This window comes from Dermacentor albipictus, chromosome 1 (assembly GCF_038994185.2).
Source record: "Dermacentor albipictus isolate Rhodes 1998 colony chromosome 1, USDA_Dalb.pri_finalv2, whole genome shotgun sequence".
NCBI classification, from domain to species: domain Eukaryota; kingdom Metazoa; phylum Arthropoda; class Arachnida; order Ixodida; family Ixodidae; genus Dermacentor; species Dermacentor albipictus.
Window position 1 is genome coordinate 307321894 of NC_091821.1, and position 27875 is coordinate 307349768.

The 27875-nt window shown below is 42.7% G+C and overlaps 1 protein-coding gene across 3 annotated transcripts in view; it reads right to left on the reverse strand.

The window, feature by feature from the left end:
- Positions 1 to 14099: 14099 nt before the first annotated feature.
- The window catches only part of wwk (white walker), a 77682-nt gene continuing 63906 nt past the window's right edge, over positions 14100 to 27875 (reverse strand). For all 3 annotated transcript variants that reach the window (XM_065438945.2, XM_065438943.2, XM_065438942.2), the window contains 4 exons: positions 27359 to 27556; positions 23192 to 23323; positions 21581 to 21691; positions 14100 to 17416 (listed from right to left, as the gene is read on the reverse strand). In XM_065438945.2, coding sequence (XP_065295017.1) covers positions 17204 to 17416; positions 21581 to 21691; positions 23192 to 23323; positions 27359 to 27556 — 654 coding nt within the window. In that variant the 3' untranslated portion in view covers positions 14100 to 17203. The remainder of the gene's footprint in view (positions 17417 to 21580; positions 21692 to 23191; positions 23324 to 27358; positions 27557 to 27875) is intronic.

The window sequence follows — 27875 nt, forward strand, 5'->3', positions numbered from 1 at the left end:
TATTCAGCACTTTGCCTCAACTCCACTTTCGGAACCGACTACACTATATGTGTGCATGTTCTGGACTTTTCTGGCATTCTGCGAACGCTCCGTGCGCAGCACCCGGACCAGCGCGTCGCCGCGGGTGCGTCACTTCGGCTCCTCCCCCGCGTGGGCTTCTCGCGGGCGGACCGCTCCTTCCTGCTTCGCGTGCGCGTCGGCTGCTACAGGACGGCTGCTAGAACACACAGGCTGCAGGGAATTGGCGACCCCGCGTGCAGCAACTGCGCCGATTTGGAGACGCTCGACCACTTGCTACTTCGTTGCCCTGCCTTCGATAACGGCCTCAGGAGCGCACGGACTTGTGTATACAGTCTATCGGCGACTGGGACTGACTTACGATACGGCGACCGCGCCGCTATTCCCTGCAGCCCACTCGTCCATCGTGAAGCACGCTCTTTCGGCACTGCTAGACTACTGCAATGCGACGCACTTGAGAGCGCGGCTGTGAGCCCCGCACTGACATTCTTTTATGCGAAGCATATTACTAGAGCTCAACCCAGCTCCTCAGGCGCGGCGGTGTCGCCTTCAATACCACGTGACACCGTGACGTCACGACAGAGGAGAAACTGGGCTCCAACTCGCGCCGTCGCTCGCGGCGTCGCAGCGGCGTTTGTCTCTGCTAGACACTCACGAGGCGAGATGCCTCCTGGAGACAGAGCTGCTCGTTGGAATGAGAAGCGAAGGTTGCGGCGTGCTACAGAGACTGTTTCTAGGTGGCTTTGCTACGGCGCAGCGACTACGCGCCCCGCATCGGACGCGGTGAGCGTCGAGCAACGCAGCGTTCGGCGCGACAACGAACTGTGCGCCTGAGCCGACGCCGACGACACCGGCTTTTCTGAGACACGAGCTCCGCTGTCGCGTTAAAATAAGGGCTAGTATGCTTCGCATCCTGGGCTTACCCTTAAGCCACAGCCAGTTTTTTTTTCCCCTTGCCACGTTCGTCCAGTCTTTCTCTCCTTCATCCTTTTCTTCCCATTCCCTCTTCCCCGTGCAGTGCTGTTGAGGTGTCCTCCTGTGAGAGACAGTTACGGCGCTGCACTCATCTCTTCCGTTTCCTTTCCAAAAATCACTTCACACACACACACACACTTTTCTGGCTGCCTAGAATATAAAATTGCTTGTCAGTAAGCGTTAGCGACAGTGACACGAGCTTATTATGCATGGACCGTACTTTTCTGTGAGCATACTGTAAGCTTCTATTTGTCTGAGCATGTCGTTACTGCATGTCACCAATTAATGTTTTACATATTTGTAAAATTACATGGTACATTTGCACAATGAGCAATGAAGAGCAAGGTTTTCTTCCAATGCCGTTGGCATAAATTATTGTTCCTGAAGCCTTTTGTTGAGGCACCTGCCTGTATGGCATATGTATGCTGCTCAACAGCACAGAGAGATCTTATAAACAACTCCTACCTCACACTTCTTTATATGTCTAACATTACAGTGTGTAAGATCGCTCAGTGTCTTCTGCATGTCTCTTGCATTAACTTTATAGCTTCCTCAGTGTCAGTGAACACCGTGCACCTGCACTGCATACTATCAATACCACTGTGCCAATACTATGGCCTTTCAGAATGGGTGGCACAATGGAGGGTTGCACCACATGCTGTCTTGGTCACTTCAATACAAAAGTTAAGTGCAATGGCAGGTGGAGCATGGCGGGTGGACATCATTCTGCAGTAGTGTGGTAGCACAGCTTCAAGCGTCATTTGAACAATCAAACCAACGGGAAGGCAGCGACATCGTGCAGGAAGCAGCAAGCATTTGATTACCAATAATTCCACTCATACGAGTGACATAATGTCTTGCTGGAAATAATTTGTCACGATGTGCCTTTTAATAAAAGATGCATTCCACATAGCTTATAAAAGTTCTTGTGGGGCCCAATTAAGAGTTTAGTGATATGGTTATGTAAAAAGCAAAAGATAGAATACACATAGTATTATCCCTCTTAAACAGCACAAGTATGCAACTCGGCAACATTATGAAGGAGGAAGCCTAGATTGCTAAAGGGGCCGTGAACCACCACTCGGGCTTGGTGAAATATAGTCTGCGGGTAGCATACGCTGTTGTGAACATCTCGGCCAAGTTTTGCTGTCGTACGCAGTCCGTGCTCGCAAGCGGAGCGCGAAGTCACCTTTCTCTCAAACGCTCTCGTTTCAAAAACCCCATGATCGTCGCTCTTTTGCTGTGTGCTTTATTTCGTCATAAAGCACACTTCAATACGCGACTGCTACTGCGCTCGGCTACACCGCGGCCGCCGCGAGGTCGCCACAAATCCAGTGGCTAACACTGCACGCGTTTGGCTTACGTTTAGCGCGCCACATTGACGTCTCCGCAGAAGCCTTCGCAGTGCAAGGCATTGGAGGAGGGGAGCACAGCTGAGGCCGTGTTTGGTTGCCGGTAACTCCACTTCCGCTGAACGCATTGAAGTACTTTTTGCGCCAAAGTGGTTCTGAAATAGCCTGTCTTCACTTCAAATGTCTTTCTCTACTTCGATAAAAAGTGGTTCAGGGCCCCTTTAAGTACAGCACAACTTCGAGAGAAGACCTTCAAGGTACACCCAACAATGCCGTTTATCATGATTTTGGCTTCTAGCGCGAAGTGAAACACGGACACAGAAACGAGCAGACAGGACGAGCGCTCTTCCTGTCTGCTCCTTTCTGTGTCCGTGTTTCACTTCGCGCTAGAAGCCAAAATCATGTTACCGTACCAACTCGTCCAACTGTCTATCCTTTTGCAATGCCGTTTATTTGTTGCAACCACTATTTCACTCTCGATCAGATAAATGAGAAAGCAAGATATATATAGCACATACATTACCTAACAGTGGCTCCACAACCGGGAATATTAGGTTACGTGAACAAGGAGAATGATTAAGCATTAAAACATGACAATTAAAAATGAGAATGATTAATTTACATGCAATATGGGCTTAGTTACAATTTACAGCATAAGCTATTATGGGGTCACTACAATGGCCGTTTCAGTTGGTGGTGATATGTCTGCCACCACCGGTGTCCATCACAGCTATATTGCTGGGAATTAGAAAAAAATGTATACCCAGCTCCCGCCGGGATCGAACCCGGGTTGTTAAGAATGGCGAGCTTCAATGCAAGATTGCCACCCAGTTAAGACCGGGGAACAAGACACGCATCCCCCACTCTCCGTCGCTTCAGCTAGTTCGATGAAGCGGGCTTTGTGCTGACACCGCCGCCATCCTCTAGCCTAATCGCCGTTGTGACGGAACGAGTTCGGCGGGCGAACTATTGTGCCCGAGCTCCCCAGCGCGGACCTGATATCTGCTACGCGTGAGCGAGCAGCCGCGGGAAAGCCGTTTTTTGTTGCTTCCCACGCGCCGACCGGGACGCAAGACAACGAGCTACCCAGAATGGCTCCGAGCTTCCCGGAACGGCGCCCCTCTGACGTCGGCTCCGGACATCGGAATGTGTGTGCCTTTGTGTGCGTAAACTGTACTGCGGGGCGGCGGCGAGTTGACAATGAGTAAACGAACGTTCGCGTCACCTTGTTTCGCGGGAGGACCGAGTGTTTAAAAACTGCCGTGGTGCAAATGCTCGAGACACTTCTCTTGAGCAGTCATGTTGGACTGACACTCTCTCTGAAGCAGTCATGTTAGACTGATATAAATACTGTAAATAAACCCATATTCCTCGTTCTCGATGAGAAGCAGTTCTTCCCTTCATCAACGTCCTCGGCGTGGATAAGTTGGACGACGGCATATGGGCCAGCTACCTTCGAATTCATACCGGACTCCAATCTTGACAACGGATCACGAGCGATATGGGATTGAGCCCCCAATCCTGACAGGGTCTGCTGCACGAGAGTCGGCTACTCTGTCACGGAGCCACACCAGTGCTTGCTAGCTTGCAGTCGAAACATGCCCTATATGCGTCCTAGCATGCAAGGATGCACGCAATGTGACATGCGCACCACGTAACGTTGAAACGTGTGCCCTTTGCATTGCAGTTGCATAATATTACACGAGGTGGCACGCCATGTAGCACTTGCATCCAGTTAGGCGACATATGAATGCCCACATACAGGATCCAGATGGCCATACCGACAACAATGGGAGTTAATGCTAGATCGCTGTGAGGAATGTAACATCGTTACTGTAAATACAGCGAGTGAATGTGATGGCCAGATGACGTGGAAAGTCGGAAATAAGCAATCGACTACTGCTGTCTGATGACAGAACAGAATGGATAACTGGGCTAGTTCGCTTACTTGCATCTTGAAACTGTAAAAGTGCACAAAGACAAAAATGAAGAGAGCAGACAGGACGAGGCGCTTACTCACAAATGAAAAATTTTATTCAAAGGAAACAAATGTGCACACAAAACAGAGTAGGATGGCTGTGCGTGTGTGTCAAGGAACACGGGTTAAATCGGTAAAGGTAACGTTAAAGGCAACGTTAAAAGTTAAAGAAAGTCTAACTACTAGGAAACTTGAACTCCTTAATGTTGCAAGACCGAGGGGTGGCTGATGCAGTTATCGCCTCTTTTCTTTATGTGGAAGGCCTCTGCCATTTCACGGGTTAGCTGGTTAGTGCTTTTGAAGATAATCTGAGTGTCTTCGAAAACAGGATAACAGCCGCAATTCCTACAGTGGGCGGCTAGATGTGTCGTTCCTGATGAATTAAATGCCGCCAGCTGCTCTCTTAGCCTCACGTTGACGCTAGTTGACGCAACGCCCAGACTGGCCTACGTAAACCTTTACCGCACTTAAACGGGATTATATATACTATGCTCACTGTACAATCTACAAATTTTTTGGTGTGCTTAATTATACTGTATTGCAATGGCTCCCTCCCAATACACACATAATTGTCTGAAGTTAGTTTTTCATTGAAAAAAGAGCCTCAACCTTATACCTAGTGCCTGCATGTTTTAATTCGTTTGATGTTCTATGTAGGTACAGAACGACGGCTATTTTATTATTTTTATGACGATCTTCCTGGGTGATCTGACTGTCTTCTTTGGTTCTTATTTCTTTCAAAGTGTTAATTAGCGCACACTGATATAATGACAGACTGAGCTAGGATACCCTCCGTGTTGAAGCTTGTCGATCTGGTTGAGAAAGTTCGTTTTCATCATGTGATGACATGATTTTTTTTTCAATGCGAAACCTATGCTGTTTTTATTACAGTAAAAGCTCGTTAATTCGAACCGCGAGAGGAAGTCGCTTCAGTTCGAATTAACGAAAGTTCGAACTAACGAAAGTGAAGGAGAGCAACAGTACACTGCGATTTGGAAGCAGTAGGGATTTTCGATTTGGAAGCAGTAGGGCACCAGAAAATCGTCTAAATGTCTGGACAAATTGGTTGCTATAGTCCTGAAAGAGGCTGTATCCCTCTATTGAGCTTGCTTAAAAAAGTTTCACTTAAAATTGAAGCAACTGGGATTCCTATGCAAATCTTTAAATGCTGAAAGTAAAGTCACAAATGTAATGACATAAGCGTAGAATTTAAGTAAAAGCTCAGCAACTCGAGAAAGCTTGCAACCGAGGTTTCACTTTTTAGACTAAAAGAAAGTTTGTCATTATCGACCATGATACATTCTTTCACGCAAGCCATTAAATCATCATGAGGTATAAAGTAATACAGATCTTCGATGTCATCGAAGATCTGCAGAGGCTTGCGTGAAAGAATGTATCATGCTCTATAATGATGACATTTCTTTTAGTCTAAAAAGTGGAACCTCGGTTGCAAGCTTTCTCGAGTTGCTGAGCTTTTACTTCTACGTTTGTGTCTTGGGGGAAGGCAGAACTTTACCCTTAGAAAATGAAAAAAAAAAAAAAACTGGGGGAAAGAAACTATGGTTCAGATACTGGTTCAAGCAAATAAAGGTGAAAGTGAACATTGGTTGTCAGAAATAGGTGAGAAAAAGGCTGCACCTATAAAATTTGGAACCAAATGAACTTATTAAACATAAATTCGGGGACAATACAAGAACATATCCTAGACGAAGATAGAAACAAACTGGAAGGAGATGCGCCATTAAATTAAATTGAAAAAATGACAGCCAAATAATTCCAAAGCAATGATGAGGTGGTGTTAGAGAAAAAGAAGAGCATGAACGAGAACCAGGTGGAAAATGAGCTGGTTCTGAGAAATTTCAACTGGAAGAAAGCCGCAGAGAAAATTCCTAAGAGGTTCCTGTTAGGTTGATTAATAAACTAGGACCAGAAAGTAAGGAGGCTCTCTTGAAAGCAGTAGAAAAAAAAGCCAACACAAGATACATGAATACCAGACAGCTGGCGATAAAATAGAATCAATATACAGTCGAACCCGCGGTCGCCGACTATATATATCGAACCTGTTTACATCGAATTATTGTGTATATCGAACAATTTCTGAACACGGTATAGTTACACTGAGTATATATAGCAAAAATTATGCTTCCATCAAACAAAAATAGCAGCGACTCCTAATATATCGAAGGACATGCAAGCGGCGCAAAAGTGCCCCCAGAAGTTGGCTCTCCCTCGCGGCGGCGGGTTTCCCGCTGCCACTGTTTCATCAAACCACTCTCTCTACAGTGCCGTCGACACCCCCCTGCAAAAAATAAACCTGGCCCACCGGCAGCGCTTCCTCAGACAGCCAATCAGAGGCTCTTGTTGTATAGGTGTTCTGTGCTCTTGCATAGAGTCCATATGGCTCTTGTGCCCTCGTCATGCAAGATGGCGAAAGTGCGAGTTGTCTCACTGCTTTTCTGGTTCATTATGTTGGCGCCTAGTGGGCCTTCTCCCATAACGTTGGCATGATGAAGCGGCAGAATTTGCTTTTCGCTGTGAAGATTAAAATCATAAACCGAGTCGAACGCGGTGAGAAATCGGATGACCCCGCAGCGTGCAAGATTCTGAGGAACACTCTCAGCACGATAAGGGGGAGATTAGGGTTACAGTAGACAAACTCGCGACCTGGTGCCTGTGGCGCCCGACGCGTACGCATGGCCGTGTACAAGTGGCTCATCTGTGCCGGCTTCCACGTGCCCAGTGATGAATGTAAAATCTGATGAGTGCGACGAAGCGCTTGCCGGTGTTGGTGTTGGCAAAGTTTGGAGCGAGCTGTCAGAATTTCCGATAGCCGCTGATGACTCAATGGTCGACGAGTTTGTGAGTGCAGATGATGGTGTGGCGACCACGAGAGAGCCCGAAAACAAAGACTACATTGCCGACTCGTACCGAGCACAAGTGAAAGTGGGCACAATGAGGAAATCAATGACAGTCCTTCACCCGCATCCTCCAAGGTGATTGCCGCACTCGCACTAGTCCGGTGCGCCTGCGCGAATGTGGAAGGTTGCGGCCTCAGCTGCTCCGACTCTTTAAAACAATGTGGAGAAGTATGTGCGTTGCAGGCAGCGAAATTGCCCAAGAAGAAGAAAATACAGGACAATTTCATGCAAAACTAACCTAGTTTCATCAATAAAAAGATTTTATAAATGGTATGTGCTTTTATGACGTCCAATTCTTTAGCAGGCTTATATCGAGTTATGGCCTATATTGAACTGATAAGCATTTTTTTGCAAGTTCGATATAGCCGGGTTCTACTGTATGAAGGTAAGGAGAAAAAAAGATAGAATTCACTCATATAGACCGGTGACCATTACGTCGATAATATACAGGTTAGCAATGCAGGTGATTAAATTAATGCTGCAAGCATGGGCAGAGAATAATGGCATATTGGGAGAACTTCAGAATGGCTTCAGAATTGGTAGGCATCTGGAACATGGCAACAAAGAACGTCAAATGCAAATTTGTCGGAGAGGCTGAGACAATGGGTGGCGGCAATGGAACAGAAACCTGCTATGAGTAACTGCCTAAGAGGAAAAAACAAAATCTGGAAAGAAACATTTTATGATAACTCAAAGGGAAGCTCTTTACTTTTCGAAGCGAGATCATGCCTTGGAACGCTGCGGTAAAGCTAGGCAAATGATGGAACATATTTGATTAGAATGTGAAGATATCTGCACAGCAGTCGGTTTAGGCTCCTATCCTCTGGCCTCCTTGAAGCTCTTGGGTTCAGCGATAGCATGTAGAAGTTTCGAAGTGTCGTGGCAGAAAAGTAGGGAGATCACACACAAAAAAAAAAGAAAAAAAAAGGTGCAGAAGAACAAAGTTCCCAATAGTGGTTCAGAAAATTTGATGCTGGGAATTATGGTTCTTCAAAACATTTGGAGGGCGCTTAAGTTTTGCCATTAAGAATGGAACACGATAGCATTCAAAGATCCCCAACTGCTTCTCATGCCTCCTGGCAACTGCAGTTTATGTAACTGTAACGTTTACCAAGAAATGCTGGCAGTGAATGCTATGCACAAAGGCGAGTTTTCTGGTAGAAACATGGCCTCTTGCGTGGGCCGCGATGAGGCAGAGGCGAGCACCATCTAGAGGTATTGCAAGGAATCGAGTGTGCCGCTTTATGGCCTTTCAGATTTCTGCGTGCAAATCTAAGAGGCCATGGCCGCGCTATGAAAGGTAGAAATGCTGAAAAAGGTGTTTGTGTTTCTTTTTGTAGTTTTCGCGTAACAGAATTGTATTCTTGTATATTCAAATTACAATTGAACACTATAATGTCTCTAAGTTATGCAAAAGTTGTACTTCAATATTTTTCTATGTATTTTACTTTGAGACATTAAATTACTTCAGTAACTTCTTTGCACCACACGGAGGGCCTGTGTGGTTGGGTGTGCATGGTTTCAAATTCTTTTAGCCGAAACGACGTCCGACACTGGAAGCTGGATGCGGGACGCCGACGCCGGATTTTCTGCGACATGGGGCTGTTAAATAAAGTAGGTAGGACATAAGGCAAAACAATAACAGGGGCTTGGGGATGCAACCCACCATCCCCATTTCAAAGGGAATGCTCATAACATCCATCCATTTATTCATCCAGCATAGGTAGCGGTACAAGGCAGGTAGAGAACGTTTGAGGAAGAAAAAAAAATATTAAGCAGATGTGTACAAAAATGCTAGTATGAAAAATATGTATAGCATACCTAATTAAATCAAGCAGGCTAGATGAATATTTGTCACTACCCTGTTTCAAAGGGGATGCCAATAAGTCATCACCATCAACATCATAAACAGCAGGAGCATGGAGGAAAAAAGATAAGATAGGAGGGAGCATACCGCAACGTAATTGAAGCCCAACCTGTCGGCCCAACACTTGATTGCACATCAAAGCGTGCATTTGGTTTTAGTGTTCACACTCTGTAGGCAGAACCATAGGAGGGCAGCCAAACAAGCACACACCAAATAAAGACTACTGGCATAGCTAGTGGGAACCATACGTCTCAGCATATCTCTATTCTTGCTCCATGATCTCAATGGAACAGGTGACGTGTTGAGCCACCACTGAGTAAATATATGGGCTTCACAGAGCGTTCCCTTGCCAAGGCTGGCTGCGTGACATAATGTTCCCTCCTCACTTTTTCGTTCCTCCATGGTTCCCGTTCTGCAGGCAGAGCCACAGCAGAGCAGCCGAACAAATGTGCCAAACTACTGGCATAGCTACTGGGAATCAAACACCTCGGCAAATCTTGATTCTTGCTCTGCGATCTTGACACAAGAGGTCACGTGTTGGGCCAGTACTGTGGCTTCACAGTGTGTTTGCCAATGCTGGCTACATGATTTAATGCTCCCTCCTAGATTTTTTCTTTCTCCATGAGCAGCAGCATCGTATCATGCCACTTGTCACGCGATGCGAGATGCATGCCGCGTAGCGTTGATGCATGCAAACTTTACATTGCAGTTGCATTGTATTCCACCAGGTGCCATGACATCTAGCAGTTGCATCATATCGTGCCATGGGTCAAGGGATGTGACATGTGTGCGGCATTGTCTGGATGCATGTGTGTATTCTTCAGTACACGGTATGGCACCTCCTCGCAAGGTACGAACCGCCACTGAAGAAGCAAATCGTAGAGCTATGCGCACAGCTGCAACTAGGCAACGTCGGACTCAGCAGACTGCTGTGCAGAGAGCTGCACAAGCCACAGCTCACTGTTGACACCGGGCGGACAGTTCTGATCGTTCTCATGAAAATCACACGAAGGGACTTCGCTGCGAGTGCCCTGCTATGCGTGCTGCCGAAAATGGAGCTCCTATGGAGCCGCTCCTCCATCTTTTGCTGTGACTGTGTTGCATGTGCCGTGCAGGCCTGTGACTTTTTTGGTTGGATTGAACACTGATATCCGAGAAATGTGGGTTTCAAATATAAAATTTTATACTTTATATATTTTCCCATTTGTAAGTATGCATTGTAGATGTTAGCAATCCTAGTGGCTTTTGCATGGCTTTTGCAAATTTCCGCTGTTGTAGCATTCGATAATGCCTAATCGGGGCACACAGCTAGTGGAAAGAAAGGTTGGATGCCTGAACAGACTTGCAGAAAGAAAACACACAGACGGCACTTCTTTATGTCAGCATGCTCCAATTCTCGAGCTGTCCAATCTAATATGGTAGATTTGCTCTAATACAAACAAGAATTAATCGAAGTCCTGTTTATTTCTAATTAGGTGTAGGCAAATATTCAAAGTTTCGAATATGAATAAAATAGTATTATGCACTAACTATTCATATTTGTATATGAAAATGAACTATTTGATATTTTAAGGTATCATAACTGGCCAGGCATTTTGCAACAACTGACTATTAAAGTCTGGTTACTGTTCTGTCTGCTGAGAAAACTGTCCGAAATTGCCGGAAGTGAAACTACAAAAGTTTTCGAAGCCACACAGTGACAAAATGAGTAATTAAGATTTTTTTTTTTTTCGGTTTCACGACAGAACCTTGCACGTGTCCACAACAACCTGTGATTTTTGCTCATAGTCTGTCATTTAGTGTATTTGGTACTCTAGTCACATAATAATCTTTCTCTACAAAGGGCCCTTATACACATGATAACAGCACACAAGTCCTTCAGCAGCCCTTTTTTTTCCCCAACAACTTCTAATTTTTCTTTTTGGTAAACATTTATTTACCAGCTATATATCCTTGGAAGGCTTGCTTGCAATCTGGCTCTAAAGATGTTCAGAGGGTATTCGTGCAGTTTTTTATGACAATTGGCAATTTTATGTTCAAAATGGATCCTAATTGTCTACGATAGTGAGTGGTCTTTTTTTACAAGAAAGTACAAGCAGCATACCTAATTATAGTGAAATATGTGTTCCTGCTTTAAGTATATGAGACTACGTCTCACTATACAGCATTTAATTCAATATTCAATACTTACTGTTTGTATTCGATTCGTATTTGAAAAAGTTGATATTTTCCCACCTCTAATTCAAACCAATCTCAAAATTTTGTTTGGCTTGCTTTGTTTATAGCTGTAGTTCGAAGTAAATAGCAGATTACAGTTAAATCAAAAACCTCTACACTTCACAGGACGGAGAGACGTGGTCAAGAAATGGCTTATTGCAAAAGATGAATAGTCAAAACCTGCTCACATTTGATATTGTCACATTGTAGTTACAACGAATATATTTAGGCTGGTGTGTATGCTGACTGGTACCGAAACACTGACCCATCTGCTACATTTGCAAACAAGGATAGTGTACATCTATTTTATAACTGCTCAACATGTATTCATTTAAACACAAGTGGGTCTGCATATGTCTTTATGTAGTAAGCTATAATTATGTCTTGCACCATGCTTGATTCATCTTCAGTTGCTTCAAATGAAATTCTACGGTTGTAGAGACAGAGTTAACGTAACTTCATCAGAAAGACTTGAAGTATTCCATTCTCATCAGAAATTTTGAAAAATAATGTACATTGATTGCAACATTTGCAGATGTAGTTAGCAAAAGTGGAAAAAAATGTAAATAAGTGAAACGCTACCACAGAATTGAAGGTATACTTGTCACTTTATCTGTTTCCAGTGGGGAGGGAGGGGCACAGCATAACAATGCAGCACATGCCATAGTGGCTAGCAAGAGGAAATTAAAAATACAATACTTAATTCAGACCAATAACGATGAAAGAAAGCCTCCTGCTCCAGACTAAACAGACCCAAAACATTTTTGTCTCCCTTGAACCAGCCCAGAAAAGTCAAGTTGCAGTTACACCCGAAAACAGTACACTTTTGGCAAGATTGTCATCAGTAGAAATAAATGAGCAGGTAGCAAAGAATTATTTAAAAATCCCAAGAAGGGAATGAACACATTAATAGGAAATATACCTTGCAACAAGAACACATCATTGTTAGTCAAAGCAAAATATAACTCCGAGATTACTCAAGAATGAAGGCACAGGGTCGCGACAATCCAATACTGGATTGATGTAACACTTCCATTCAATTATTAATTGCAAAGACAATTGACAGAGACAAGGTTAAAACACAGAGCGCTCTCTGTGTTGACTTTTTTTCTGTCCATTGTTTTCATATTCCGCTGCAGTTAATAATGAATCAGCACCAACTAGGCCGACTCAGCTCTTATGCCTTGTCCTTGTTTGTGCGTGCTTGACCGTGATCTACTCTTATGCCAGCAATTCTATGTCAACTCTACTTCTTTGCATGCTTCTTTATCAGCCCAAGCTGCACCTTGCCCGCAATATCACTGCAAATGGCTGCCATCCAGAGCAACAAATGTCAAGAATGTGAAGATATTGTTGACGTGGCATGAAATCGTATCATTCGTTGCTGACTACCAAATTCATCAAAATGAACTGTTTTATCATTTTAAGTTTGCTTTTTCAATTGCCCGGTCGTTCAAAAAATTCTGTGGCCCCTTTTCTTTTAGAAAAAAATCGATCGACGACTGTACTTATTTGCATAGTAGGTCGAATTTCAATACAAAGAAATTTCAATATAATGAAGCAATTGCCGATTTTACTGAGTTCGTTATATCAATGTTTAACTGTATTCAGTTTAGTGAAATGTGAGTGAGCTAAATGAGTGCGGAAGAAGAAAAAGTAGCACATGTGACAAGAGGAAAATAAAAAAGTGGTACTATATCAACTAGGTCCCCAAAGTAAAGTAAGCAACCCAAAAAGTGATCATCTATTACTATCGAGCACAAAGCTGTACGGCACAAAAGTGAGGATGATTGTGCATTTTGTGTGACTGAAGGACGAGCGAAACATGACAGAAAACAGACCAGATCACATGTTCAGAATAAGGAATGCATGTAGCACAAATTTCAAGCAGTTGGGTGAACCAGAAGTAAGGTCTAGACTAAACTATAGATATGACAGTCTCTGGTCGTTAATGTACCTGTTTGTCTCGTTGTGATACAAACATCCATAGTTGCAAGTTGTAAGTTTTATAGTAAATACCGCACATTCTTTATGACAGGCTTTAAGCCTGGTGTGGCTATTTAAGCCAGAATATACAAACATCAAGGCTATTTTTTAGCAAGATTGCAAAAGAAACAAGAACCCAAGGAAGCTAAGCATGTGCTTGTGATTTTTGCTGTAATATTGTGTAAGCATAAGTACAAAGTTCAGAGTACATCGAGAGTTATGTCAATACTGATCCAGCAAAATTACACATTACATAAATGCGGACACACATAATGCCCACATGTGCTGTGCAGTTGCAACTGTTTGAGTATGTTGCTTGAGCTTGTAATATTATGCAAGCTAGTCAGAGAAAACTAGTACTATATGTTGGATAGTTAGTCGCTTTTATATTGCAGAGATCCTCACAAATATATGCAGAACAACTAGGCCAACACGAGAGCTCAATAAAATGTTTCAAGCCCATCTCTAACCATATTTTACCCTGTAGCTCAGGTTAAAACCTCAATAACATTTCTCATGAATAAATACTTTAGCTATAAAATAATGGCCATAATAATATGCCTCAGTGCATGAAACATGCATATGATTAGAGAAGCGTGCAGTAATCGGTACCTTCTTTGAACAAGAGAAGACATCCAGGCTTCAGTGTCATCTACTTTCAAACAATGTGCTGCAACTCTGATGTCACGGGGTGTTGTGTGTTGTTTGTAGAATATAGAACAGCTCATAATAAATAATGTTCTGGAATTATTTGTGGTGTATCACGCCATCTGACAACAAATCCATCCTGGAAAAGATCACTTTGTTTTTACTGCTTACTAATGGCTACATTACCCACAAGCATCAAAGACAAGAGTGAAAGCTTAGCAGTAAGAGGAAGGCAGCACCAGGAACAAGCACAAGTGACATAGTTCTATCAGTGTTACAAAAGTTAAGAGAGAAAATACACACTTCTGCAATGCCACAGTGACATCACACACCTTAAGCACATGCAAGCTTCAGTTGTACATCCTGAAGAATTCATAGTCTTGCTCAATGCCATCCTGTATCATGACTGACTGTAGAAAGATTGAAAGACTTATAATAACAATGGCAACACTTTGCTTTCTTACTTTTCCTGCAACACTGCAGTGTACACAGAAACAGTAAAACTCTTGTTGAAGTCTGACATGGCAGTCTTGAAAGCACAGCAAGAAGTGTTTGGATAAATTTTTGAGCTGCTGGCCATGGGCCTAACAGTGAACTTCTGAACCAACTGCGCATTTCATAAAAGGTAAACTGCGAGTCATCAGACAATGATGAGGCACCTGTCTTGTCTTGTTTAGAAGGCTCGCACTGCTGGTTTTTGTACTCATAGAGCATGAACAACTTTCTTCTTTATCAAGGAAGGTTGCTTCATTATCTCGTGACCGCTTCATGAGCACATATACATGAGCATATACAGACTTTTAACCTCTTATAGAGCACTAAGTGTTCACTTTAATGACTTGCAAAACGTATGTACAGAAAATAAGCAAATGGCAGACAACAGTTTTCAACTGCAATGTTTATTGAACAGTTCTTTCAAAGAGCACTCACTGTGGCACAGTTGGAAAACAAGACTGTAAACTGAATGCATGTTAGGACTAAGAGAGAGTAATGCACTCATACCAGTACAGCCCACGCATGTTCTGGCATTTTACTGATCTTGTTTTGCAACTGTGTGAAAGCAACTGCTCCTTGAGGAAAGATTACTGTTAAACTTGAAAGATGACCAATTGATGCCTGCGTCCATTACCCATATTTTGAGCCGCCCTCACTTATTCCAGACTTTTGCAACCTGCAATCTCAATGCTTTTATGCATTTGATGTAGAAGCACTTCCCATAAGAACTCCTGTATCATCAAGATGCTATCAAGCTATAATTCCAACACAGTAAGGCAAGGCTGACAGGATGACATGTCGGAGGTCAGGGTTAATTAGGCATTCATTTCATCAGTAGCCTTCTTTCTAGTGTGTGTAGTCTTCAAGTTTGCAAAAGAAAGACAAGACAAAAGGAGACAAAAGGTGGGCATGCAACAGCACTTAGTACCAGGAGCCTGCTTCGTTGTCAGTCAGTATAAGTGAACTGATTCATGAAAATGTCACAGGTAGGATGCTGCACCACATTATTTCGCTGGCAGCACTGCAATAAAAGTACTGCAAGGACAGTTTGGCTTCACACTGAAGCAAAAGCTGATGTTTGTGGCCTTATTACAGTCAACAAATGGCTGAGCTGATGCCATTAGTAATAGCGAACTGTGCAGATATCCTGGTGCAGGGCTAGGCCAGGTTTATTGTGATTTTGCTTGACTGAATATGACATACAAAAGCACACCACAGCATTTACACCAAAGCATGCAAACTGAAAAAATCAGAAGAGGGCCTGAAGCAATGTTGCAAAATGCACTGCAGTAGTTGTTGAAACCATTGCCTACCTGATAATTTACAATGCAGTGAGCAACAGCCAGTAATGGCCAACACAACTTCAAGTTGTAGAACACTGCTAAAAAGCTAATGCTTCCAAACAAAGGCAATTTTCCTGCAACCAATACTTCTGTCACGCCCTTCATCTGGTCGTGTTTACACTAATAATGGTGAAATGTGCGTCATGTGCTATGGTATCACTCTAGCATGTACTACAGATGTGGGCCATAAACCTAGTGTTTAGTGCTAATTCAGGACCCTTTTGGGTTCTTAAAGCTCCGCTCAGATATTTGCTAAATGGCACTTTACGGATTTCACTCATATTTAAGCAATGCTGGCACAATCAGGGATGAGAGTGACAATCTCAAGTTACACCAAAGTGCTCCACAATCTTTCGTGCCAGCAAATGAAGGCAGGTAAGCTACATCTATCAGAGATGAATGTCATTGGTGATAGCATGGCACTGGCACTGCACATAGCTGACAGATTTGGTATGCTTGTTGTACACTGGCACAATGACAGAACTATCTCACTATCACCTGTATTGGACTGACAAATGTGATGCATCATGTGTTGGTTCAAAGCTTGTAAACTTATGCTGGTGCAACCTGGTGACAAGTGCCTGCAAGTATTATGCAGCTGTTCTGACTCTAAAATCGAGTACTAAGTGCCACCAAAAGGTCACAGTACAATGAGCCTTTACAGTTTAACTGTTGCATGTTAATGTAATTAAGTCAACATTCATCACTTCCCTGACTTTTATGGTGATCTACCACAAACTCATGTTGCAACAGCCTGCCCACTTTGCCTTGCAATGACCTGCTGCAGCCTTCTGTGTACTCACATTACACAACCTTAGGAGAAAGTACACTTGAGCAAGAAGTGCCAGTATTCAGCTCCTATGTTCTAGCATACATGAGCGATGGTATCACACTTCTGTTCCACCTCAAGCCAGATATGTAATATCAAGTTGTTCTTTCATTATGATACTTGTATACCACTTTCTGAAATCTTCACACAAACTACTGAATCACCCTGAATGTGCAATGACACTTTCCACATAGCAAGTGAGTGGGGCTGAATGTAACCAGTGGCTTTGGTTACACAACTGCTGTGCATACTTGTCGGCATCACTGCTGCTAAACAGTCGTTTTCTTTTGCAGGCAAACGTCTGCCCAAAAAATCACTTCATGTGATTTACTTTCCACATAGCAAGTGAGTGGGGCTGAATGTAACCAGTGGCTTTGGTTACACAACTGCTGTGCATACTTGTCGGCATCACTGCTGCTAAACAGTCGTTTTCTTTTGCAGGCAAACGTCTGCCCAAAAAATCACTTCGCTCAAGGAGCAGCTTGCTCCCATTCAATCCAGCATCTTAAGAGAAAAGGTGCTGTCTAACACCAGTAATGTGTTGTGGTATCAGCCACAGTGGGAATTTTTCAAGCTGTTACTGCTGGGATGTAGGCATAGTACGTCGCCTTTGTCTTGGTTTAGTGACAGGCATCCGCAGAAGACGTCCTACCCAACTGGGCAGTGAACCTGGCTGGCTGGCTGGATCTAGCTCGCTAGTGCTCAGTGGGTCCCACAGGCAGCGATGTTCGGGGCTGAGTAAATCTTCAGAAGTGCAGGTGCCCCTGGTAGCCGTGGTCAGCTTGGCATCCTGCCAAAGTAAGCAACATAGAATGCAATTAACTAATGGCATATTTAGTGGTCGCTTTCAAGCGCTCTCGCAGGGCTGTTTATATTCGGCTGGTCGAAACAGAGCACCAAAAACACATTCACTGGGTTTGTTCAGAATGTTGCACTCAAGCTCAGAGCATTTGGAGGCGCTCTCACCTTCGAGCTATAGAACACGACCAAAATCCAACAGAATTCTGATCACATGGTTCAATTGCTCCAGGAGCAGCAGAATGTTCGGCTCAGGCATGGATTCTCCGGCTCCAATGTTGAGGGGCCTCCATATCGACACAAACCATTCTGTAGTCCAGCAGGAACCAGTCAAAGACACCAGAGAAGCCGGTGTAACTTCCTGGGCTATTTTAATTTTTATGCTATGTAACACACTGTACGTCGTATAAGGAGGAGTGTCAGGAATGCATGACCATACTGGCTAAATTGCTTGCTCATTTACGTTCAAACCTTACACAGAGGTGGCAACTGTGTTTAATTCAGTTGAATAATATGTTTGCATGTGTAATGTGCTGTTTTATTCATAAAAAATGATATGTGCTAGTTCTGGCCATGCTAGACAAAAAAAAAAAGAAACGTCAATTTTACTCTACTCTAACAGAACAGGGCTGCCACCTGCCATTGTTAGAGTGAACCATGGCCTGTGCCTTGTTTCAATGTTACAGTGAGAGATGGCATCACTGTTCCATTTATGCAAACTCCACAACATTTGCCAAATGTTGCCACACATTATTCATACTTCCAATTTAGTCTGTGCGAAACAGCCAAGTAATGCCAGCTACACATAAAACTTTAGCATGAACAAACCAGAGGTTTAGTTAAAAGACCCATGTACTTATTTACACAACAGAGGTACTCCTATTTAGGCATCATACTGTATGTGTCCATGTACTTTTTTTCAGCGGTTCTGTGCCATGTAGCAAAAGATGTTGCCTGGGGAGGAGACATGCTGTTTTGTCTGGAGGTTGTAGAAACACCTACATGCTTCTTGCACGGACACCAGAATTTAATGGTTAACTGCGTTCATCTTGATCAGAGACATCTGTAGGTTGATTTTGAAACCAACAGCACTACATACAATGCCGTGAGCTAGCTTGCTGACACAGTGTAGGGAGAAGACATGAGCAAGAACATACAAAATATATATTTAGCTACTGCATCTCTTGGCTATCTTGTATTATGTATCTTGCAGAGGGTGACACTGTAGCTAAATTGGTAGAGCTTTATACGCATCATGTGAAAGTTGTGGGTTCAGTTCCCACTGGCAAAAAATTTTCTTTTCATCCACTTCTATTTCATTCCCCTTCAAGAGGAACATGAAAACAAACAATTACAATTACTAGACATTTTAAATAAACAAAAGAAGTTCATTTCCCCTATGCTTGGCAATTCCCTCCTTGACATAAGTATCTTAGCTTAGTGTAGTAGTTGCTTGACTAAACATCCACTACCTGTTTGCCTGATCCTTCTCCCATACAGCCCCAAGGTAGGTAGTCTGCATTCATCTGTCAACTCAAAGAGCCTTCTTACAGGTGGTTGCACGAAGCAACATAAAGATAGCATAGTGCTTAAGTCAATGCTACAAGGCTAACTAAATGGAAGACAACTTTGAAAAATGCCAAGCTGCTGCTTTGCAAGCTGAAACATGAGATGCAAAAAAAATGCTTCTACTAATTTTGACTGCTGAAGCAGGGCTGATTACGCAACAAAAGTCATCAACTTCCTGTCATCGACCAGTGTGCACTAGTAATTTAATCATGAACTCTTTCAGCTCAGTTTTTAGGACTTTTAGGACTTCCACAGAGCGCAAGGACTTTCTTGTACAGCTTCTCTGTCTTTAACGTATGAGTTGCTGCAGACATAAGGCAACGCTTTCTACTTTTTGTAAGGTCCAATTAGACTGTTTCATATACAGGGTGTCCCAGCTATCGTGCACCTAGATAAAAAAGAAAGCAAAGCACCTAATATATTTTGTTATTTAGTTATCACTTTGTAATAATTAATTAACACTTCTTAATTACTATTGTTATTACACTTACATTGAATTCTAGAACTGAATGCTTCACTGAATTGATAATCATATCTCCCTTTGCTGAACAGGACATGGTATCACTCATTAGAAGACTGTGAGCTGTACCAGGATCTGAACTAGGATAATCTACACTAATTACAAATAACTCTTTCAAATAATGATTCAAGGCTTGGTCGTGAGTAACTGTGGCAGCCGCCCTTCTGTCACAGCATATGTTCCTGGGCCTATGACTCGGGTCATGTGGCATGCTTACCTCTCTAAAGAACAGGCATGTGCTGCACTGCGGTGCTCTATTTCTAGCACTTTGAAACAAACCAGACCAAGGGTCAATTCATATACGCAGTGGCTTCGAAACTTTTGACAACTACAGCACATTTTGCACCAGTAAACATGTCAATCATTTCAGTTTATTCATAAGAACAAAGAAAAGTAACAGCTTTGCTTAACAGCTACACAAAGTAAGGATAGTTGTTTTATCAGCTGTGCACACTTGTAAACATTCGCTTACCAACTAAATTAACAAGCATGGTGCCATGCATGCACAGGCAAGCAGAAACACATCTCACTCTGACAGGATGACATGTCGGAGGTCAGGGTTAATTAGGCATTCATTTCATCAGTAGACTTCTAGTGCGGGCAGTCTTCAAGTTTTCAAAAGAAAGACGAGACAAAAGGAAAAAAAAAAAGGTGGGCATGCAACAGCATGCCCACCTTGAGCATGAGCACTTGTTGTCAAAACGCTTGAGTGAGAAAAAGCAGCAGCAGCAGTGAGTGAATTGACTTTCGTGCTGCCTCTCGCTTCAATATGAACTAAGGGGGCGAGAACACAGTTTACATGAAGCTATGAGTGCTAGGTGCATCTAGACTCTGTACTCATCGCAGATTGCTTTCATGATAGAGCCCACACGGCCACACGGCTGACTCTACTCATTGTAGATAGCTTTCAAAATAGAGCTTGCATGGCAACACTCAGCCGCGTCAAATGCAGCAGTCGAACACTTCCACACCCCCACCCTCGGTGCCTCGTGCATGGTGGAAGACAGTGTGCTTCCTCCCCGCCTTCCTCCCTTGTGTGGGCGGGATCAAGCCACCTTCCTTGGCTCACCCTCCCACGCTTCCACTCGCACCTACAGAATACGGCGCATGGCCACGGTGTCATTGCACTTGGGACTTTATGAGGAACATCACGGTGACCCCGATGAGGGTGGAAGAAATGCACCAAGAGTGTCCACATAATTGCTATCACAATAAAAGCAAAATTATAACAACCCTGTCCAAGACTTGTACCTACAGAATTATATATAATTAATTCCTTGTAATCGTTTAGATATTTTGATAGTTTTGTAGCTGGGCGATTACTTTATTTATTCATTGATGCTCACTGTAAATCAATTACTTTTTTCAGTAATTACGTGTGAGCAGCTATTTTATTGATGAGACAAGCTATAACAGGCGACACAGCTTTGAGAACTTAATATTGCCAGAGGCAGCCTCGTGAATGCGCGTGTTCAGACAGGCAAACCCGGCGCTCAGCATCTGCCTTTTTCATCTCAAAGATAGGTTGGTGGTGCCTGTACTGCTGGCACAGCATTATGTGTCTCGCTATTGTTTAGAGTTTTTATGTGATATGAACGCTACCATGTCAGAACACTAATGTTCAGTGCATTTACATTTCATTTTTTCAATTGTCATTGCATAGTTTCTGATCTCTGTTTGCCGATTTCCCTGTACGGTGTTCGTACATTACAACACTGTCCTTCACTCCAGTACACACATCAAGCGAGCTTTTGGTGTTGCTGCTGATGTTATCGCGAGAAAATGAGGGAACAGGGACAAAAATTTTGCAAAGTAATTGTCAGCGAAGATAATGTGTGAAGGGCTGCAGAGGATGCATTAAAAGAACCAGGCCAGTATTTGTGCAATGATAAAAAAGGTAGGGTGGAAAGTAATGTAAATGTAACTATGTAATTACTTTTTATTAACTGCTCAATTATGCTTGTGGGTTGTTAATTCATCACTGCAATCAATTAAATTTTTGAATAAAGTAATTATAACTGTAGTCAGTTGCTTCTTTTCTGTGACATGTACGTGTCCGACCTGTACCTTGGCAGCTTTTCTTCGGCGAAATTCTGTCTTGGCCATTTCAGTAGCAACCCACTCGGGAACGTCAGGGATGGCGTAAGCAATTGCAAACTTGATGCAGAGGACCACATGCTGAAAAAAACGAACGACCATCTGCAGTATTATTATGAAATTACAAGCAAACACTAGTCACAGCTACTCATTTTTGCAAACACTTAGGTTTGACATTTTCAGTTTATGAGCAGCAGTTAAAGCAACCACAGAAACTGAAGGGAATGAGCACAGCGCAAGAGCTCCTAGCACGTTGTCTCAGATGTTGCATAGCAGCAGAGCATCACACTGAAGCAAGGAGCACATTTCTGTGATTCTCAAATGGAGGTCAGGCAACACTGATCAGACAAACGGTGGCCCACACTAATGTTGCAAGTGCATAGAAACGTAAATTTTAGATATTTGTCACAAGCTTACACGTTTCGAGATGGCAACCATTTTCTCCAGTAGTAAATGCCCACACACAAAAAAAGGAAAGAAAAATAAAAGAAAGAAAGAACACACAACAACACAGCGCCAGTCTTATGAACAGCTTCCTTGCATTTTCAACACTTTAACAGGGCAGGGCTGTTTCACCTTTTGCAGTCAGTCATTTGTGCTGTGAAGGTCATTCATGATATATTTGAAACCACTATTCATGCCAGAGCCAGATGGCTGCTGCAGTCAAGCCAAAGCATTTGTTTGAGTAAATTTATGCGCTAAAAAAAATCCTGAGGCTCATTACCCTAAGCCAGCCTTCAATTGCCCTTGTCGGTTACCTTTAAATTACCTCTGTTATTGTGACCACGTTGGATTCTGTGACTTACTGGCTAGTGTGTCAAAGCAGGGCCAAAATGTTCCCCGCACACTAAACTGGTTTAACTGTTCCAGCATCAAGCAAACTACGTAGCTTGCTATGAAGCCTTTCTTTAGCGCAGGTTACAACCTACTCAAGGCATTCATTAAACACACAGTGCAAGTGTTTAAAGGTCATCAGCATGTTCTGTGGCACAAAGAGATAACTAAATTGAGAAACAATTTATTTACTGTATGACTATTCATAAAGCTGCCCTTTTTCAATACCATCACTATAAACTTTTTGTAAGTAGCTACAGATGCATATGCAGACCCAACAGATGTCTCACATACGTTGTCATTGACATGGTGCATGAAAAATTTGGAAGACGGGTTCGGACCATGCATCTCAGCAGCTATGAAACACACTTATTTGCACTACTAGCATGTGCTCTGCATATGCAAGTTAGTACAGTGCAAATTTCAAGGCCTTAAACTTCGAGGGCTACTTAAACAATCTAGCAAGTAAATATATTCGTGCTCTTGGGAAAAGAGACTGTTTGGAAAAGCTTGCTTGCATGCTTTGAACAACGACTGACTTTTGGAATTTTCACATCATGAACATCTCTGAGGACAGGCCCGTTTTTTTTCCTTTGTTCATGTCTTGAGTGTTGTGAAAATTTCCGAATATGCAATTGCAATAACGATTAACTTGACAGTTTATGTTGCAACACTCAGAGTGACAATCCAGGCAAAACAGCAGGAAAACAAAGATGGTAGAAGAGAGTGAGAGGGAAATGCACACACCTCCAGCACCACCAGACCAAGCAGCACCTCAATGGGAGTGAGCGAAGGCCAGAGCCGCTGCACCTGACCAAGGGTGCCCATCAGTGCACAGTTCACTACCACTGCCAGCATACCCATGACCTCCATGGCCACCTATCGTTGCAAAGAAACATTCTCTATGAATAAAAAAAGAAGTCAGGCAGGCTTCACTTCTTTATCTGCCTATCTATGACTTGGCCTTAAATGCAATGTGAAGGCCTACTTCTTGCGGTCTCAAGATGCAACCTGATGCCACGGTACAGCAGTTAGAGCCAAGGGCTTAGTAAAAAAAATGCACCTAAGTATGTTACAAAATTAGTGCCTGTAAGTTGCTCATTATTTCTGTTCATTGTCCATGTCTCACCATCATAAACAGCACAGCCTGGTGAAGCTCAGCTTCCTCATCACTAACCTCACTCTGTTGCTGCCATTGCACCATGTTTTCAGGCTACACTATGAGTTTGTCATGGTACACTATCATGTCAGATACCGGTTTGGCTTTTCTCTGCGCCTTTGTGCTTTGTGCATACCACAAGTTTGCTGCACAACAAATAAAAGCTACAAAAGCAGATCCACCTGTGGCTTTTCATTGTAGCTGAGGTGCTTTACTCGTACATACAAGTTTGCTGCGTAATAAAGCAATACTAATCACATTTGTAGCACTCTTTTGAATATAATGCAAAGAAAGAACTAGAGCATTTGATCTTGGTTAAGCAATAATCAAAGAAGCTAACAGATCCAGTATAACTACTTTGCCACACGCAAGTTTGGAGTGAAAATACAGAGATATAAAACAAATAAGTAAGTAGGCATCAATACATTATATTCATATGGTTCACTCCAAAATTCACCGATAAGGCCAGATCACGTCAACAGGAAGCCAAATGCTTTGAGCTATGAATCTCAACACAAACCAATTGGTATTGTTAAATCTTTCATCAGGGGCGCGTTTGGCACACTTCATTTTACTCATCCTGGTGGACCACTATTTTTGACGCAAAAGTGCAAAGTATGGACGTGCACATTGCCAGAACAGTACAGAATCAAAACAACCAGTAGCAAAGCACAATTTTGGGCATAGGCCTCAATGCTCTTAGGTTCAGGAAGAAATGGCAACATGATGTTACAGTTGCATACATCTACAGTTTTATGCCCCGAAGTTGATTGTCCATAATTTAGTAATTTTACACTTTGCTCTGGCATGAGTTACAATCAGTGGTGAGTTATCAAAATTATCAACTACACTACAGTCTTCTCTTAATGATACACATAAAAGAAGAAAATTCATTCATTATAATTCATAAATGCTATTGGCTGCAAGATCGAGCGGAGTCGCAGCCTGGCAGACACTGGCTGAACCACGCTAGTTTGGACGGTGCATCGCGTTGGCTGCTAGCCGCTACTTGTTTATGTGTGCACATATGACTGCCATCCTTTAAAAAACATACCCTTTAAAGTGTGTTTGTTCTGTTGTTGTACTGCAGCTGAAGAGGCGCTATGCATCTCTTTTTTACGATGTAGAGACTCATTTGGCTTTGCACTGTAGCCTTTGCACTGCAATTAAATAAGTGACTGAACGCATTGAGCACATGATGTGTGATCATGGCGCCCTTTGTTCGTCACAATCATTATCATTTTATTGCCGCATCATGATTTAAGCAAGTGAAAAAAAAAACACTTTGCATTGTTTTAAACAAACAAGGTGGTCGCTGCAATACCCGAACGCAGCGCCTTAGCCATGTGTTGGTCATTCCGCCATCTTTTGATACCACAAAACATGAACAAAGTGGTGTGGTATCACTCAGCAGTAGGAAATAAAATCTTAAGCGCTCATATGATGTCACTGGATACAATTAATCTTAGGCATATAATTGCATGACTTTCGCTAAGTGATTACGCCACCGGTCCTTGGCTGTGCCTGAGGTGCTCTTTTATTATGCAGATATCCCACTATGCAGAGGTTATTTTGCCTTATAAGTGAATTTTTACTTTGGTGCTTTGATTGTCTCCTACAAAAGGTGTAAAGTTGCAGTTGCTGGACACAGGACATCGTAAAACTGAATTACTGGCAGCTAATATATAATGAACTCTTTTGTGTGGTGTTGTTAGCTTGACGAACGGTAGCAGCCATTATTTTCACAAACAACAAAAACAAACCAATAAGGCTGTCTCTTAAAATAATAGAAAATTATTCGTATCATTCTCATCCACAGCAATAATTTGAAAACATCCTTCATGCTGATATGCTATGCCTTTACTGCTACCGCAGAAAAAGAAATGTGTGTCAAGCCACATGGCGATCCTGTGACAGTGTAGTCGCTCATAGTGGCGTACCTTGTTTAAGCTTAGTAACTAGGTTGAAGTAAATAAAAGGTAGTAACGTACATATGTATACAAGCAATGAAGTAGAGTCACAAGCACTAGCTACTTTAACTTGATTGTACAGGAATATGACAAACATTTTTACAACCAGTGCGAGAATCGCAGGAAGTTGAGTTGAGTAACAGCAGTGCCAAGAGAATGGTCACAATGCAAGCCAAACACAAACAAAAATTTCCATGGATGTACCGGAACAGAAACTGTTCTGCACTCCATTCACGAAAAGTAAGAATTTTCAGTGTTTCGTGCAAAGGTGTGGCATTGGGGGGCTATATATACTTCACTGTAGTCAGTGTGTTTCACTGCCAAACAAATGGCCCAAATCACCCGCAGCGAAGCACTGCCGTGTACATTTCAATGCGCGTCACCGATCGTCCATCCACACCAATGCAGTGATGCTGCTGCCACCTATAGCCAGATCTGGCAGCCAATAACTCGACCAACCTTAGAATTATCTTCCATAAATAGATCTACACTTATGTCATTGCAGCTCTCTTTCCTTTTTTCCTCTATAGGTTGAAAGGTTGTCTAAAGTTATCAGAGAGCTCAGTTCTGTGCTCCTATGCCTACTATTGTATTGCCACAGGTTGCTGTTTTACTTTGTGCCAATGTCTGTTTTCAGTGGATTAGCGCTGTTATCAAGTTCTTGGAGCAAGATGTAAGTGCCTACTAAATCGAAATATTACAAACATTGCCGTGTGCTACAGAGAAAAAATGTCTAGTCAGACAGAACAGATGCCGTGTTGTATATTCTCTAATGTACAACACTTCTTTTTTTCTCTCTCTCTCTTTCTTTTCCTTTGTGTGTGTGTGCGCGTGTGCGTGTGTGCGCACGCGCAACTATTGTATTTCGCAATCCTTAGACCCCCCTACTGTAATGCCCAAATGTCCACTGGGTGATATGTAGGTATGTAAATAAATAAATAAATAAATAAATAAATAAATAAATAGATGTATACCAGCACCGATGGTCACCAGAGCACTCTGGAATGTACAGCGAGACATTTATATACAGACAGACTTGACACATGACATTAGATTCAACAACTGACAGCTGTGGTTACCACTGTTGTGACTCAAGTGCTGCTGGTTTCTCTTGATAAATGTTTGCCCAATAAAGAGTTAAATTACACATCTGGCAGTGTTCGGTTCTTCATCACCAGTACAAGGAGATAATATGCGCGATTCTGCAGTCCAGCACTGAAGAAGTCACTCAACAGAAAAGAAACTCTAAAGAAACAAATAATAATAATAAAATAATTAAATCCTGATTTTAGTGCTTGAGCAAGTAAATGAAGGTGTACTTGGTTGGAATTAATCAAGCTGCAGAAAGTCAAATATGCGCTTCATTCTGCTGAAGGTGGAGCCTCACAACAGCACTGTGGTACAGAATTGAAGCGAGGCATTGTGAAGAATCCAAGCATTTCAGGTATGCTAAGGACATCCCTTTGAACCGCAAAACAGTTTATGTCAGAACATGGAGTGTGCTCGAGTGTTCACAGAGTGTGCTCATGAGACCATCTGCAATTACACAAACTATGCAGATTTTGAATTTAAAGCTGAGTGAACTTAAGCTTCCAGACCAGCTTGAAAGGAGCCGACGTACTGCAACAGTTTAGAAGTTATCTATTGTTAGATAAATAGAAACCCATGGGGTGAGGTGACATGGACCAATTGAGTTTCAGATTTACTTGGATAAATGTGGCAATCTTCTTGCTGCCCCATCGATTTTGGCACCATTTAGGTTAACGGATACAAAAGGAAGCACACCTGCCAGGTACCGATGCTGTTGGCCTGCTGAGCAAAGGGGCGCTGGAAGACAAAGCACAGCTTGAAGGCATCGCTGCGCACTTCAACTAGGTTGTTGAGCAAGGCGCACAGAGCAGCCCATGGAAAGGCAGATGAGAAGAGGGTCACATGGCCAAACTGGATGAACATCTCCAGGTAGTCCTCAAAGGTGCCTTCGTACTATACAGCAGGGAAGAAAGAGTAAATAATAATAATAACAATAATAATAATAATAATAATAATAATAATAATAATAATAATAATAATAATAATAATAATAATAATCAAAGGTGTTTATTAAAGTGCCCAAGAACAACTTCGAGGGTCTTGGTGCTGGTGCACACAGCAAAACAATGCAAGCTCACACACATACACATAAACGCACACATAAAAAAAGGATAATAATTTCGCAAATACAGATTTTAAGAGCATAAAATGTGTACATGAAGAGAATACACAGCAAAAGTGGAGAAACAGAAATGAAGATTACAGAATGATG